We start from the raw sequence: 17,501 nt of genomic DNA, 5'->3' as shown, positions 1-17,501 counted from the left end.
AAGAAGCTTAAAATTGTAAATAGGTATTGCTGTTTTAACATAACGTCTCTATAACGGTTTCTGTACGGGATTATTTCTGTAAGATATGATAAGCTATACTCGCTTGTAAGTTAAAATACTGTAAAGCGAGATCACACCACCCGCGTGCGGCGACCTCTATGTGCTCGGTTGTTACTTTTGACGTTTTTTGTTGTTCCATTATAAATTGTTTTTTAATTTTTCTTTTTTTTTAATATTTATTGTTTTTTACGCGCTAAATGTATTTGGCCTGCTAAATTTGAGTTATTGTGTGTGATTAAAAAGAAAAGTCTAAAAAAATAGCGTGATTATAATTTGCTTTTTGACGTTTTTAATTTTTATTATTATTTTAATTTATTTTTGGTTTTTTGGAAGTAGCAACATTGTTGACGTGCGAGCAGTTCCTACTCGCTGGTCCAGCTTTACAGTATTGCATTTGTACCGATCTACCTCTGCAGTTTGCATGCCTCCATAAATACAGTAATTATAGTTTTGTTAATATTTTGTATGTTATAATAAAACAGATAATTATAAGGGACATAGGTTTTACATAATTATTGTGCTATTTCACGCGTAACAGTAATGTTGGTGTATGCATGTTTTCAGTTTAATAAGTAGGGTGAACACTCGAATCAGAATTGTATTGAACCATATTCGACATAATAAACAATCTGACTAGTTTGGGTCTTTTATTCATGTCTGCTTACTTTTATACAAACGCTAGCTGACACGGGAAACGTATTGCCATATAAATAAAAAAATGTTAAGGGTGAACAACCCTTATCACTTAGAGATATGAAAAATAGTAGCCGATTCTCAGACCTACTGAATATGCATATAAAATTTGGTGAAAATCGGTAAATCCGTTTCAGAGGAGTACGGTAACTAACACTGAGACGAGAATTTTATATATAACATTTATGACATTCAATTAAATGAAAGAAACAAATTGTAAGATAGTCTTTATTATGCAAATAAAGTTAAAATAATCGTAGGTTTCTCATGTCTTTAATAAAAACATTATTTGTTAGCGGGAGAATGCGTCATGAACCAGTCAATCACGATTGTATTTTATTTAACTTAAAAAAGAAATGAGCATATAAAAAACGGAAGCCACGAAATGCAGTACTCTGTAAAAATTAAAATAACATTTTTTTTTTATAAGTAGCATATAATAAACATTAACATTTTACAATATAATGTCAAGTACAACGTAATTTCCTACTTCATGCACATCTTACGCTAATATTGACGTTCTAAATGCACATATTGGATCCAAGCTACTTAACATAAGTCTTAGATTAGTAAAGATACTTCGCCGCCTTGAAATTGAATGAAGCCACAAACGGCTTATTGGTAAGTTCTTTTTTTGAATTCTTGACAAATAAAAACATTTTTAGAGAAAATTTACGAATAAATAACTAATATGGCGTAATTTACGTAATAAATAATCCTTTCAAATATTTTAGGGACATTTTATCACGGAGACGTGGCAAAACTTTTTTACGCAACTATTTCAATTTTCAAAACTGGGTACATTTTCTTGTTAGGAGTGAGTAATCTTTACTAATCTATGACATAAGCGAATAAAACTCAAATTAAAAATAAAAAGCTTTCAATGAATTGAGCGATAAAACAATCTTAAAGTACAAGGCAGTGCCGCGTTAACATAGTTTTCAACTTAAAATTATTACATACTTTAAAATCGTTCGAAATTGCTTACAAACTAATGGTTCCGCTCATAAACGATAAGTTTAAATTAGGTAACTCAGAAAAAAAAACATTTAAAATACCTTTTTTGTTGTAATTCTCAAATCGACGCGTTTTTACATTATCTCTATTCCACATTATGGTAGAGACAATGATCATCTGCTACGATTTATAATGCTTCAAATTTTAAAATCAAGAAAAAAATAAACTGGGAACGCTGTGATTTAAACGAAACATGGGGAAAATACAATTAAAACTTTGTCCGTTTACGCGAGGTCTTCAAAATATATTTTTAAGTATTACACAAGGTAAATCATAGTACACAAGCAGCACCTTATAAAATAGTAGGTATTTGGTACCAACTTAGACAGAAAAACGATGTGAATTAAAATATTTGTTTTTTTTTTTTAATTCTGTTTATAATTTTATACATCCTGTATTGTAACCTATTTTATATAGTTTTGGGTGACATATAGACATATAAGTTCAACATCAATTAATTAGAGTAGGATGGGGACATCATAACATTTCTGAACAACGTCTGAATCTATTCAGCTAACACCAAATCTACACATATATTTTTAATACTAAATTTAGCGTAGGTACTGAAATGTAAGCTGGATCGTTTATGAGCTACTTAGACACCTAAATAAAATTTACTTAAAAAAAGACGTTAAGTACCATTCACGGAACATTTTTAATGCAATGATTTGATACGTCATTTATAGTTATATTCATTTTTTTATTAATAAAATCTCAATCGTGAAATACATGTTAAAAGTTACTATGATATTGAACGAACGGTTAGAATTTTAGTAAAAAGCAAAACTACTTGCTTTTTGGTATAGACAGTCTTACCTTCTCTTTGTCTATGGTCGATTGAGACTTAGATTTTTTTACAAAAATATCGATCGAAAATGTTTGTAATTTTTACAAATCGCGAAAATAGTTTTTAGTTATCACAGTATCTTTTTAAAACGAAGAACAGTTTTATAGAATGTAGAGATGAGATAAAACTTTGTTTATTTTTATTTAACCAAAAAGAAAACTAGGTTTTTATTACTAGCGCTGAAAGGTGTAGCCGCAGAAGTCTGAAAATATACATGAACATGCCCAAACAGTACAAATATTAGATTAGCTATAATAATATTATAAAGAGGAAAACTTTGTTTGTTTGGTTGTAATGAATAGGCTCAAAAACTACTGGACCGATTTTAAAAATTCTTTCATTCGAAAGCTACATTATCCACGAGTAACATAGGCTATATTTTATGTGAAATAGATTTGATAAATAGATTTTGAGGCGGAACAAAGTTTGCCGGGTGAGCTAGTTAGGAATATAGAGACAGACAATTCGTCTGTCTAATTCAGTGACATTGGCGTGAGCATTTTAAGTTTATAACAGTTGCGTAGTGTGGGATCGCGACGAACGATAGTTCTATTTGCCACCCCCAATAAATATTCGGCGAAAAAAAGTTGTTCAGGACCTCTCTGATATGTGATTAGTATTACGTTTTCTTTGATAAATTACTGTTCGCCAGCAAACAAAATTCTGATTACTATTCGGTTTTCTTATTAATAGGAAAAGCCTTATTTTGCTGCCCCACAATCGGGGGACCATGCCCTCTATCTGGCCCCGGTACTATGCCCTTGATTTGTAAGTTCTTTTTCATACATAAAAACAGTAGCATTTTTCATTATTTCTTACACTTTAGGATTTAACCATATACGATTGAAAAATTCACCTTAACATATACATGAGACTTTGAGGCTACACCCACGCTAATGTCCAGGTCTTTGCTACAGTTCACCACAAAGTTCGCGGCGTATAAGCGGGTCGATGACTTAGAAGCGGGTCGTTGGTGGGAGTGACGTCCGATGCGATCATAGAAGCAGGTCCCGTGGAAACAGATTCATCGAGGCGTAGTCTTCCAGCACCTGGAAAAAATATATACATTTATGTTAATAAATGTTTGCTCTAAAATACAGAAGTTGGGGTCTTAAGGTTTAACGCAGCTTTTAATCAACCTGAAGCTAAGTACCGACTTAAATTTTTTATCAACGTGTACAAATATTTTAACTTGACATCTGCATCAAGTAAGTTATGTTACAATGTTCGTATATTCATTCCAAATATAGGAAAATATTTGATCTGGTTTGTTTTACATTTATATGAACACCTATAGTAAATTCACTGTCATCTGCAGTAGATATAGTATCATTTATTGTATTTTTTCCCATCTGGAACAAATCCAATGTCACCTGTAGTACCAATACTAACATAAGGAAACATAGTATTAATTACTTTAAGCAAATTCAGCATCACCTGTAATAAGTATAGCCATTTGTAAGGCAGAAATAGGCTCAGCAATGGTGTTTAAGGAATTGAAAGAAAGAAAGAAAGAAAGAAAGAAATACTTTATTCAGGAATATTGCAACACACAGTACAATTACAAACAGACAAAATAAATACACAAACTGCACGGTTATAAAACTAGTTAATAAATAAGACAATCAATTTAGAATAGATCCTTTAAAAAAAACAAATAAGATTAAAAAGATACAATACACAACTGAACTTATTTATTGCACAATAAATGAGTTTATTATAACATGCTATGTGCTGCAACAAACGTGAATGGGGATAAACTCAGTGAATGCCATGAGCAGGTAGACTGCGTCTTGGCCCTGATTTTCAGTTAGCCCCGTGGCATGATGTCAATCGGACGGCTGTCCGCATGCTTGTTAATGGTGCCGCATTAATACAAATCGCTGTCTATTTCCGATACGTGAGACAATCAGGTATCACGGTGAGTACCTTCATTTTAATAATGAAAAAAAAAAAAAAAAAAACGGTAAATTTAAAATTTGTGTTTAACGAAAATTAAACAAGGCGTCATGGAACACTACTTATCGTTATTTCCAGGAAACGAGTCTAGCCAGATGTTCTCGTACCTACAGTATTGACGATAACATGATGAGCTGCCAGATCATACTAGTACCACCACGAACATTGGAACCCTGCCTCTTTGTCTATGAGCCACAATCTATAGGTAAGTTAAAATATAAATTAGACTACGCTTTGTGATAAGTACTTATATTTAAAAAAAAAATAAAAAAAATATATATAATAAAATAAAATAAAATAAAATAAATAAATATATATATATATATATATATATATATATATATATATATATATTTATATAGTCTCTTAGTATTGTACAATAATATCCTACATAAGTAATTTATAATAAAAAGTAGATAGTATCCTCAATTTATGAATGAAATAAACGTTTTAAAAATGAAATGTGGGGAAATATGTATTAAATGTACTGATATTATATTTAAGTGTATGTGTCTGTAGGCGAATAGATAAATTTAATTTGATTTACTATACTTCTAATAAGTAAGCCGAATAGTCAGTATAATTTTATTTGTTCTTTTAGTAGTAAAGTCTTAAGTTTGTACTTAAAACTCCCTAATGATTTTAGGCTACGAAGAGGAGGCGGCAGGTTGTTCCGTTGAATTGAGCAGTACACGTGGCTGTGTTGCTTCCAGATTCTAACAAATAGTAAATTCAATGTCACCTGTTGTAAATTCCACGTCATCCGTAGTAAATTTAGCGTCATCCGTAGTAAATTCAGTGTCAATCATAGTAAATTCAGTGTCATTCCTAGTAAATTCAGCGTCATTCGTAGTATATGAAGCGTCATTTGTAGTAAATTCCACATCATCCTTAGTAAATTCAGCGTCATCCCTAGTAAATACAGCGCCACCTGTCGTAAGCTCAGTCACACACAGTAAAGCCAGCACACCTGCAGCAGGTTCTCCGCGGTGGGCCTGGGCACGTGCAGCGGCAGGTGCGCGCGCAGCTTGCCGCCGTGCAGGCAGAGCTGCTTGTTGAGCAGCAGCTCGGCGCCGGCGCTGGGCTCCAGCGGCGAGTGCTGCAGCCCGTGCCGCCGGCAGATGCTCGCCCACGCTGTTAGGTGCTTGTCGTTAGCCTCCTCGGCTACCGAGGCTATGTCGTTCTGCAAATTTGTATGTCAATATGTCATGTAGATACTTGCTTCCATCAGCGAAACCTAATGATTTGAAAACTCGACCTCTTAATCAAAAGGTATTAGTTGGGATTCCTAGTACTGAGTACCTTTTAATCGGTGACTGATTTTCTAAACGTCTTGTTTAGGTTTAGACCACAATCTTTCATTAAGAGAGAAAACCCATATCCTACAGTGGGACTTACTGTCCCTGTGTAAGTATAATTCCACCTGCGACTTTGCTATAGTTCAGTACATTTGAAAGTACTTGTATGTCATTAGATTGTACAGGGCAGAAAGTCTAAGTTTAAGAAAGTTTAAAGATATGAAAGTATAGCCAAAAAAGGTCAAGATGATGTTGATACAAACTTATCAAGTTTTATACATTTTTATATTTACTATAATTAAAAATTGTGTAACCTTATTTTGTTTTTAAATAAGTTTCGTCACAGCATTTCGTTAGCTTGTGCAATTAATCAGCAATATTCATTAATTACTCACCTTAGCCAAAGTAGAAATAGCCGTCCCATAGTAATCATGGTTAATTTTAAATATCTCCGAGACCAGCTCAGCCAGGCTGCCCTGCGTGCTGTTGGCTTCATCCACCACATTGTACACCTGACCCCTGGCCTCTGGTTTCATACCCAGGGTCCAGATGGCACGACAGACGTCCCAGACGTGCACCGTGTTCATCTTGAGGTCTCCAGTCCAGAGGAGCTTCATGGTCTCCCCGAGATGCTTATAAATACCGCCGTATAGGAGGCGTGGTGCTGGAAATAATTCAGTTTTATGGAAATATATAAAATAAAAATATATCAGATTCAGATTATGATGTTGATGTAATTTGAGTTTAAACTTATAGTCTGATTCATAATTAGGTGTCCAAAATGTAAACAAAGATGTTGACCTATCAAGAAAATACGTTTCAAATGGTTGTTTCTTATTTTTGACTAAATTAAAGTTATACAACAACAATTGAGATTAATTCATATTTTCTAATATTTTTATTACCTTAATTTCGTTCGATACAGTAATAATAATAAAAAACAAGGTTTATGGTAGAAAATTAAAATGTGATAATGGTAACACAATCGGAATCCAAAACATTTCTTATGACGTCATTTTTAGGTTTCGTAGCTGATATTATTCATTTTCGTGATTGCGATCAATCTCGAATATTTTCTCGTTTTCATAGCGCGTTTGTGAAATTGTGTATAGCTGTTAAAGTTTTCGTTTTTTGTAGAGATTGTTGAAGTTTTTGTTTTTTTGTTAATTTTGACAGTGACATTTCTTTGTTTACATTTCGGACACCTAATTAAGAATCAGACTATAAGTAGTTTTATGGAGATGGTCACTAGGTTAAATTAGTTAGAGTAATTAAAAATTATAAAAGCCTCATTACGTAACTCTTAAGCTCCATGTACATATATGTATGATGCTTAAATTCCATTCAATTTATTTATTTGTCAGATTACAGAGATCCATATTGTTAGTAAGAAAGACATATTTCTAAAGACTTACTCAAGCTCCGTCTATCCCCAATCCCGTACACGATCGCAGGCCGCAGTATGGTGTAGTTCAGCTCCGGCTCCAAGTCCTTCAGCTCCTGCTCCACGCGAGCCTTCATCCTGCCCTCCACTGTCCATGGTTCCACCGGGCATTCTTCTGTTTGTGGCTGTAATATGTGCAAAATATTTTCTTTTTATAATATGACGTGCTCATTGACATCTGTAATTAACGCAATATGTTTTACAGGCTAACGCTGCTTCTCTTATGACTGGACTTTAAATAGACATTCGTTCATTAGGAAGGTTAAGAAGAGTAACATGAGGCGTTTCGGGTCTCGTTTTGGCCAAACACTACCCCTCATTTTTTAAATTATTTTACAATGATATAATAAAACATAAATAAATACCCAACCCCATTGTAGTGCAGGGGCAGTCATTTGTATGACAATAAATTTACTAAGAAAATGTATTCTCCTTGATATTTGAAGGACTCCCTTTAAATAGCCTAATCTACCAATTGTTGTAAAGTATTAAACTAAAATATAGGATTTTACATTTTTTTGAATGTCGCATTTACATTATTCTTTATAAACTCGTAAATCATAGTTTACACAGTGTAATGTAATCTTGTAATGTCTAATTATAAATGAAACGGGAAGGAAAATGAATGCAAATAACAAGAAATATAATTGTTCAATGACTGTTTCCGAGTTGTTAGGATGAATCATCACTAGAACATTGATAAACATGATTTAAACAATTGTAATTCAAACACTTACTTTTTTATTTACTTATATGAATATGAATATACACCTGTGTAATTTTTATACAGTAAATAATGATCGCAAACAACTACCGAAGCAGATGTAACTACCGAAACAAAAGTAACCGTTCGAAAACCAATCGTTCCAAGAAACTGTATTCAATTTATACGATCCTATATATCTATCTAAAGTAGATCACATTTATAGTTACAGTTGTCAACTAACTTAGTCTTAAGTACGCTGTCACCATGCACTTCAACGCCAACAAGTTTACTGAATAGAAATAGGTGTAGTGCTCGCCACAGTTCACCATAAGCCGTTAGATTGTTTTGATGAGACCGCATGAATTAACATTCACGCGTGCAGGCGTACGACCGCGTGACAGAAAAAACGATCGTACTTCATGAGTGTAGGTGAGATACGGAGGCGGACATAAGCCTGCGTGCCAAGAAGGATATTTTGTAATAGTGGAACCACATACCTTATCGCTACTGTACATATGCCCACTGGAGATCTCGACGAGGCGCGGCACCTTCATCCTGGCGCAGTGCTTGGCCACGTTGCTGCTGAGCGTGACGATGCCCTCCGCGTACACAGCCTCCGTCTGTCCGCCGCGCGTCTCCCCCGCGCAGTTCACCACCAACCCCCAGGGTTCGCCGTCCGGCTCTAATGCTGACGCGCATGATGCTGTAAGGCAATCGTGTTATTCAGTCAATGATTAATAATAAATATTGTGTGGCCTATGTGGTTTTACGCGGCGTTTAAGTGTGCGGGATGTAGCGTTTGATCGCGCCCAAAAACAGCTAAATCGTTAATGACCGATTTCCAAAGGTTGATCTAAACCATCTAAATTTTAGTCTCTAAAAACTTAACATACTCTAATGTAAATTTTAACTCTATTTAAAAAATATATGTTTGGTACTTAAAATCGCCAGCAACTATAATATAATAGTTAGGACTAGCCTAGGGTCCTATGTATATAAGTTCGGACACAGATGCATTGCTACCGTAACGCCACGCCAAGTATAAAGTAGGAACGCCTCATGATTAGACCATTTTTCAAGCTACTTTAAAGATACGTAAGTAATGCATTTGAACTTTAACCAATATTTGACGACATCGGCGTGTAAAATACCGATAAAATTCATTGTCCGCTGACGCACCGGAAGTAAGTATGAACAATACATTTTTAGGGAACCCTCATTAATTAGTATGCTGTGAGGCTTCCTTACACAATAGCGTGCTGGGCTGGCGTCTGCCCGTCGTAACAATACCTATTCGACTCACATGCGAATGTATTAATAATGCATTAACTAATATCATAGAATCATTGTTGTTGAGGCCGTGTTCTTTTTATATATCAGGGGGCCTACCCCCATCTTTTAAAAACCATCATAGTTCAGGAAAGTTTTATTTCCTCCTTAAAACAGTAAAATATTCCGTCATACACAGTTGAACAAACTTAAACCCTTATAAATTTTTCGCTTATCCACTATAATAAACCAACTGAAATTGTCATATTTTGCTTAAAAAGTTAAATTTCCTGAAAAAAAGTAAAAGTATGATTAAAATAATATTGTTTTAAGAGACGTTAGTAGCCCCCCAGGTTGATTAGTGAAGAACACGTAACGGTTACGGTTACTGCGACAAACTACTCGCCGATTATTCTATGTAATTTTGTAATTTTGCATATTTCGCGATATAAGAGTGAAATCAAATCTTTCTGTTCGATCTTCGATAATAAACAACACAAGCATGTTGTTGGTCTACATCATAGCCTTCTCGTGAAGAATGAAGAGTGCGACTAAGGGGTTAAATCTTAGGGATGGGTCTATCATCTATTATTTTGCTTGCAGTCGTGAATATTCTTAGTATTGGGGTGGATGGAATAACATTGTTATGGTTAAAAAGCGGATTTATGTACAATTTAAAGATTTAGTATGTAAAACTATGTAATGTGTATGTATTTAAATGTAAAAGGATTCAATAAAGAATAAACCAGGTCGTTATCGAGACTGACATAATATATGCACGTAATATCAACTGTATATTTCAATTAGCTTGCTAATTATAGTACATTAAAGAACAAATATTTGATAGTGCACAAAAACTTACGGTGCACCAAATTGTCACAGAGTTTAAAATTTAAACCTCTTTGACAAATTGTCAAGTTCCTAAATGGCTTGGTTTAACATACTTATAAAAAACCGTGATCACTCAGGCGTTTAAACAGCTTAGCGGCTTAGGGTTGTCACATAGATTAGTAAAGATTACTCATTCCTACCAAGAAAATGTACCCAGTTTTGAGAATTGAAATAGTTGCGTAAAAAAGTTTAGCCACGTCTCCGTGCTAAAATGTCCCTAAAATATCTGAAATAATTATTTATTTATTTCGTAAATTACGTAATTATTACATAAATTAGTTATTTATTCGTAAATTTTCTCTAAAAATGTTTTTATTTGTCAAGGATTCAAAAAAAGAACTTACTAAAATAAGCCGTTTGTGGCTTCATTCAATTTCAAGGCGGCGAAGTATCTTTACTAATCTATGGGTTGTCATAACTGTTTTATCCTATTTCTTTTTTATTAAAGTTTCCACTTGTAATGAAATACTTAATAAGCCTTATAATAGGCTTCAATTTAGAGGTGTTGTATATTAAGATCCGGATCTTTTTGTATATCGGAAGGTAAGACGTGGTCATATGTGACCAATTCCAAATAGAACAAGTTCTTCCTGAACCCGATGACAGATACATTGCCACTCCTGAGGAATGAGAGCGTCTCATATTTAAGTCAACTGGCATCAAAGTCTTGCCACAAAATGTAAAAGCACTGGCCTAGTCAAGGTTGACGAAAAATAATATAGTCCATAATAAAATCTCAGAGATTTATCAATCAAAAGAGGTCCTCCTGTTTTAAAATTCTTCTTCTTTCGCCTATGCTAATAGAGGTCCGAATCCCTTGAAGACCTCCCCCACCCATGGTACTAAAATCATATATGTAATTGTTTTATGTTTTATAAGGAACCAAAACTACATTTTAATCTAACATTTTTATTGTAGACAGCCCTAACCTAGGAAGATGTCATGTTTATCAGCGATGATAGGGACCCGGACGTATTCGATTACATTCTTTGCGTGATCACATGTCTTAACCAGAATACATGATCTTTATAATATGATGATACTAGACTTAACAAATAAAAAAAACAATAACACATTGATATTCACAACAATAAGTTAAAGAAAATAATTGAAACCGTGGTAGGGTTCACGGTCACCGCTCTTTATTAGAAAGTTCCAATCTTTAGATTCTAGTCCCAGGCAAACATCTAAATTACGAATTTATCTCAGCTTGGGGCTGACGTGTTTACATCCTCGCGTTTGCGTATGTTTTCATGACATTGGCGACACGGAATCTTGTGCCATTAGGAGTGTAAAAACATTATTTGTTTACAAAGAACCTTCTTTTTCGAAGTCGTTTAATAAAAATCGAGTTCCGGAGTCCTCTACGCAGTGCCGAGGACGGCCAAGGGGGGGGACGGTCGGGGGGCGGTAAGAGTCTCACATAACCCTGTGTCGCTTCCACGGCACCGGGTATCTTTTGAAGGTTTTCCCTCGTTAATAAGAAAAAAGGATACTTACTAATCAAGTCATATGTTTTATATTATGATCATTGATCTATAAATATAAAGATCCGCCACAAGCGGGCAAAACTTGAAACATACAAAATACGGCAAGTGGTGTAAAACGACTCCAGCCAAGTCCAGTCGCTCTCGCGCGGCGTAGTAATACACACGAATGTCACTGAACACGTTGAACGTCATTATTTTGAATTTAAAGCCTCAAAATGCCTTCTTGTGCAATGCGTAAATGCAAAAATTATGCTCGAAAAAGAAACAAGCTTCATGGAATCACCTATCACACGTAAATAAAGAGAAATTATTAAATTTTGTTTATTTTTCGTGTTCGATCCGCCATGATTACGTGAGTAACCAGAAAGAGACAAAGTATGTTTTTGTCAATGAAAGTGATAAAGACGCAAAATGCATGGTCATAGATCAACAGAACAGAAGTGACATTTTATTGAAGCTCACGATGTTCATATGTCGTATGTTATAGTTTAAGATCCCACTGCTTAATTTTTATATTAGTGTGTTTTTAGTCAAAATATAACTTTTTATAGTTTATTTTAATAAAATAAAAGCGATATATGGGAAATTCTGTATCCTAATCTCTAAATTTTCTTCGATACCTGTGGTAAATAATAAAAAATATTACCATAAAATTTATATAGGATAGTATACGGTATTTTAAAATTTCTTTAATTGAATAAATATTTCAATCATTAAGGTCGTATTTCTTCCTTAACCTAAACATAATTTAATAAATAATCTTTGTATAGCCAGAAATTAATCCTCAAAAAGACCACGGTAAAATTAGAATCTTATATATAAAATTCTCATGTCACAATGTTAGTTACTGTACCTACTCCTGCGAAACGGCTTTACTGATTTTCACCAAAATTTATATGCATATTCAGTAAGTCTGAGAATTGGCTACTATCTATTTTTCATATCTCTTAAGTGATAAGGGTTGTTCATTAACATTTTTTTATTACTTAACATTAACTTAACATTTTTTTTATTTATATGGCAACACAATGTCTGCTGGGTCAGCTAGTACATTTATAAAATTTACACAACTTTGCAATTAATGGTCGTATGTAAAATAAAACTGATAATAATAAACATAGATTAATAAAGATACTTCGCCGCCTTGAAATTGAAATAAGCCACAAACTTAATAGTAAGTTCTTTTTTTGAATTCTTGACAAATAAAAACATTTTTAGAGAAAATTTACGAATAAATAACTAATACTGCGTAATTTACATAATAAATAAATAATTATTTCAAATATTTTAGAGACATTTTAGCACGGAGACGTGGCAAAACTTTTTTACGCAACTATTTCAATTCTCAAAACTGGGTACATTTTCTTGTTAGGAGTGAGTAATATTTACTAATCTATGATAATAAATATAAACTATTTTTAAAACATATATTTTAAACCAGTCGATACATCTGTATAGATACATTCTTTCAAATTATATTTTTATTTAATAATTATTTATTTAGTTAAACTGTACTATAACATTTCTACGTAAACGACGTACTAAAACTATTATCGACATTTTTGGACATTTTTTACCTTCTGTTCCATTATTTCATTGTCTTTGACAAGCATGCGGATCAATGGGATAGCCACCATACGTCCCGTTTTTAACGGGACAGTCCCTTTTTCCGATGCTTCGTGCCGTTGTCTCCGAAATGAACCGTTGCCATTGTCAATTAAGTAACAGTATATAGTATAATTATGAAAAAAACATGGGGTGCTCCATTTACCAGTTTTGTAAAAAGCGCCCCACATTTTTTCCACAATTATACTATTAACTGTTCCTTAAATGATTCATAGATTGAAAATTATTTTCTACTTTTTAGTTAATTTTATCATAAAAGCGTGTTTTTTAGTATTTAACTATATTTTTTCAAGTAAAAAGTATTTGACATAAAAAAATCGATGTCCCGTTTTGACTGAAGTAATCATTGGTCACTATATTCCATGGTCAATATTTACGTTAGCGTAGACTTGAAACGCAAGGTCAAACACTAGTTGTCTTTTTTATCACATTGTTCTAATAGCTCTGTCCCTTATAGAACATTTGTCTATGTAGTAAAGGTAAGTAAAATAAAAAACGTGCATGTGTGCTATCAAAGCAGTTTCGCTCAAGTTTTCTCTTAAGTTAGCGGGCGTATAACGTGTCTAGTATAAAATGTCATTGATTATGATAGTTTCACTTCTCGCCCGTGGACGCATTGACACACGCACTCTATTTTTATTGAAAACATCAGAGAAGTGTGACTTCTTGCGTGTGTACATAACACACTACCAGCCAACCCTAGGTTTATCGGTGGCGGCATGACGCAAGGCCATACTCACATCCTTTACGCCCAGACGTCGCCCGTAACCCGATATGATACGGTTTTGTTGCATTTTACAACTCCGACCTTTTTTACTTATTCGACATTTTTGTACACAAACACTGGTTTTACTAAACGGTATTGGGACTTCTTGCATAAGCTTTGTAGTATGCTTTTTATACAATGAAAATAACATTTTCTATACGATAGAAGTAGCAAATAATCATACAGTTCACGTCACAGGCTACTCTGGACATTTGTAATCAACTCCAGATAAGATTAGTGTCCTATCTGAGGTCGTTCATAGATGCTTTGCTACCTCTGACGACTAAGTTGGAATGCCTCAGATAATGTCTACCTTACAACACATTTCAAACCATAAACACAACAGTGTTAAACCTGCTGTTATTAGACAGAAGTGGGTGTGGCAGTGTTGCCTTGGGAGTGAACCACAAGGGTTTGAGTTCTACCACCTTCCACATATTTGGATTTCTTGTACACATAATTTAACTTGCATTTTTTTAAATGCAGAAACCCCTTTCTGTCAAATATTTTTAAAGTAAAAAACATTATGCCTTGTAACATAGCAAAGTTTAATGCACTTTGCATCATGATTATGTTGTAGATATGTTTATTATAATTTCATGATACATTTACCCACCTACTAGGACTCCATTTGATTACTTTCCTGATCATTAAATGAATTCTTAAATCTAAAATAAGATTCCTGACGTCAATTCACCATCTGAGCTCAGTTACAAAGTCCAAGAGCCAGCAAACATTGTCACATAAAACATTATGATACATTAAACAATATAAATATGGAAATGACTCACTGATATGTTATCACGAGTGTCAACGACTCAATTCCTAGCATTTCTCTCCAAATAACATGTATGAATTATCTCATACTAGCTAAAGGTGGTAGAACCCTTTGTGGTTCGAAACCCTGCTGTGTTCTGGTCTGATGTGTGTGGTAAGGGAGACATACTTTACCGAAGCGTTCCAGCTTAGTCCTTAGGGGTAGCGGCGCATCTGTAGTCGACTTCAGGCTTGAAATATCTAATCCTATCTGGGGTTGATTACAGTTTTCCATGGGCAGCAGAAGCCACTTACCATCAGGTGGACTGCATGCTCGTCTGCTACTCCTATATTATAAAAAAAAAAGCTATTACCCGTGACTTCGCTTCTGTTCAGAGGTTTTTAACTATCCCTACTTATTTTCGGATAAAAAGTACTCTATGTACTCTCCTGAACTCCTGATAACATAATCACAGAATTTCATGACAATGTAGGAAGGCAATTAAGACAAGGCATGAAATTGTAGCAAACAAACCAACTCAAATTCACTTTTATAATGGTAGTTACGATTAACAAAATGCATCATTTATGTAAATAAAATTATCATTCAAGTGACTTGTTATCACATGTCAGTGATAAACATGATGCATTTGATAAAAAAAATGTGCATATTGACTTATTGTAATACCAAGTTGCAGAGTGATAAAATTAAATGTCATCACTGTTGTTTTTATGATAAGATACTCTAATTTGTTTTTTGTTATAATATGGAGTAGCAGACGAGCCTGCAGTCCACCTGATGGTAAGTGGCTATTGCCGCCCATGGAAATCTGTAATCCACTCCAGATAGGATTAGATATTCGTAACGGAGGTTGGCCACAGATGTGCCGCTACCTCTGAGGACTAAGCTGGAACGCCTCGGAAAAGACTGTCTCCTTTACCACACCCTTCAAACCAGAACACAGCAGCGCTTAACACTGTTGTTATAAGACAGAAACAGGTGTGGCGGTGGTGCCGCCGGAGTCAAACCACAAAGGGTTCTACCACCTTCCAAAATATATAATATGATCTATTGTTAGTGTATTGTATGTTTTTACCCAAATTGCAGGTTTTTTTTTTGTATAAGATTGAAGTAAGAAACAAGCAGTATACTCGATGGCAAGTAGTCGTAGCTGTCCATGAACATCTGTAACCAACTCTAACCCAACACTAATGGTCGCCACACATATCAAGTCAGGCGGCACCCACATCTTTCAGCCAAGATGTAATGCCCGCTCCACATTCTCACGAGAAGCCGGTACAAATCGGGTCCACATTCTCGTTTCTCATGCTTTCCTCGTGTCGTTGCGAGATTCTCGTGAGAATGTGGAGCAGGCTTAAGAACTGCTTCACGTTAGAAATAAGTGTGAAGGTAGTATCTCCCCATTTGAACTAGACATAAGTGTTTATATACAATTTATTATTATATTCACTTATGACCTCATGTATACACATTAATAACATTTTATTACTTCGTGTTTCATATACATATTTTGATCAAAGCCAGATGATTATCACTTTTATAAGAAATTGTTTACATCCATTAACCTTGTAATTAGAATGCCTTACACCGTACATATTTAATATTGCATAATTTTGTGTACACAGGCTTTGGTGAGGTTTCATAAATCTAATTAGGAAGATTACAGACACTACTAAAATTCTAATTAACTCAATTAATATTTCGTAGCTGACCTACATATGCATGCATGCATCAATAAATCTGGTAAAAAAATATACATCTTGCATGTAATTAAATAAGTGCATTGGAAAACAAGAAAGTCAGAAATTGTCCAAGTTGTTTAAGATTATGTGGTAAGAATCTAGGAAATCGAAGAGATATGAACACTTACTAGGATTTATAAGGTTAGCGCTCTTGTACTCCACGCGTGGGTCTTCGAAAGCCTTCGTATGTGTGGGATTGAGGAAGGCCAGCTGCGGGGGCGTTTTGTCCACAACGCGAAGCCCACTCACTAAGTCATTGTTTATCAGATATTCCACTAAGTTTCGCCCGATGAAGCCGCATCCTAAACAAAACGACAATGATCAGACAGCGAAAAAACTTAGGTCACCGATGACTAACACTATCCAAAGACCGTTACGAGATTTCAAAAAAATAAACAACTGAATACGTTCTTTTTGAAAAAAAATCAATTTGTTCTTTAGGATACTTTAATAGACTATTTAGTATTAACTATAGTTTTACCTCCTAAAACCAAAACTCGGGGTTTTGAATTATCACCGGCTGAATCAGACATTTCGCTCGCGGCTCCACGAAAGTGAATGACAGTTTGACGTTTGGTCTCTGACAAACTGTGTGTCACAGATCAGCAGATAGACCGTAAAGTAGTCTATGGTTTTACCGAGAAATAGTTATACACGCTGTCTTTGGCCAAATCTATTTTTTTTACTCAAAATGTCCAATTAGTTGGTAGGTATACATTTTTTGTTGTATAAATTCCTACCCTTTTCTACCTATTTGATAAATTATCAATTCTTATTCTTTATCAATCCATTATTGTCTCAGGGCTAGGCACGGGTCTCATCTCAGAAACAAAAGGATTAGGCCCTAGTCCACCTCGCTGGCCAAGTGCGTATTCATAAATTTCACATAGGGTACCTTTGAGATATTTTTTAGAA

The 17,501-nt window shown here is 34.4% G+C and overlaps 1 protein-coding gene and 1 long non-coding RNA gene across 2 annotated transcripts; one reads left to right on the top strand and one right to left on the bottom strand.

Moving 5' to 3' along the window:
- Positions 1 to 967: 967 nt before the first annotated feature.
- LOC140742380 (uncharacterized) lies at positions 968 to 17,186 on the bottom strand. Its single transcript, XM_073073306.1, has 7 exons — positions 17,068 to 17,186; positions 16,715 to 16,888; positions 8,522 to 8,727; positions 7,290 to 7,443; positions 6,270 to 6,538; positions 5,547 to 5,759; positions 968 to 3,666 (listed from the first exon to the last, which is right to left on the bottom strand). Exons 1-7 carry the CDS (start codon positions 17,117 to 17,119, stop codon positions 3,613 to 3,615), a joined length of 1,122 nt encoding a protein of 373 aa, XP_072929407.1. The 5' UTR covers positions 17,120 to 17,186; the 3' UTR covers positions 968 to 3,612.
- LOC140757785 (uncharacterized) lies at positions 4,116 to 5,251 on the top strand. The gene is made up of 3 exons (XR_012104032.1): positions 4,116 to 4,538; positions 4,655 to 4,781; positions 5,223 to 5,251. It is a non-coding gene; the product is annotated as an uncharacterized LOC140757785 (long non-coding RNA).
- Positions 17,187 to 17,501: the final 315 nt, after the last annotated feature.

Source organism: Epargyreus clarus, unplaced genomic scaffold (assembly GCF_041222505.1).
Source record: "Epargyreus clarus isolate Ecla_fem2 unplaced genomic scaffold, WU_Ecla_fem_2.2 ptg000005l, whole genome shotgun sequence".
Classification (NCBI taxonomy): domain Eukaryota; kingdom Metazoa; phylum Arthropoda; class Insecta; order Lepidoptera; family Hesperiidae; genus Epargyreus; species Epargyreus clarus.
The sequence above is the reverse complement of the archived record's forward strand: the minus strand, read 5'-3'. Positions and strand labels throughout refer to the sequence as shown.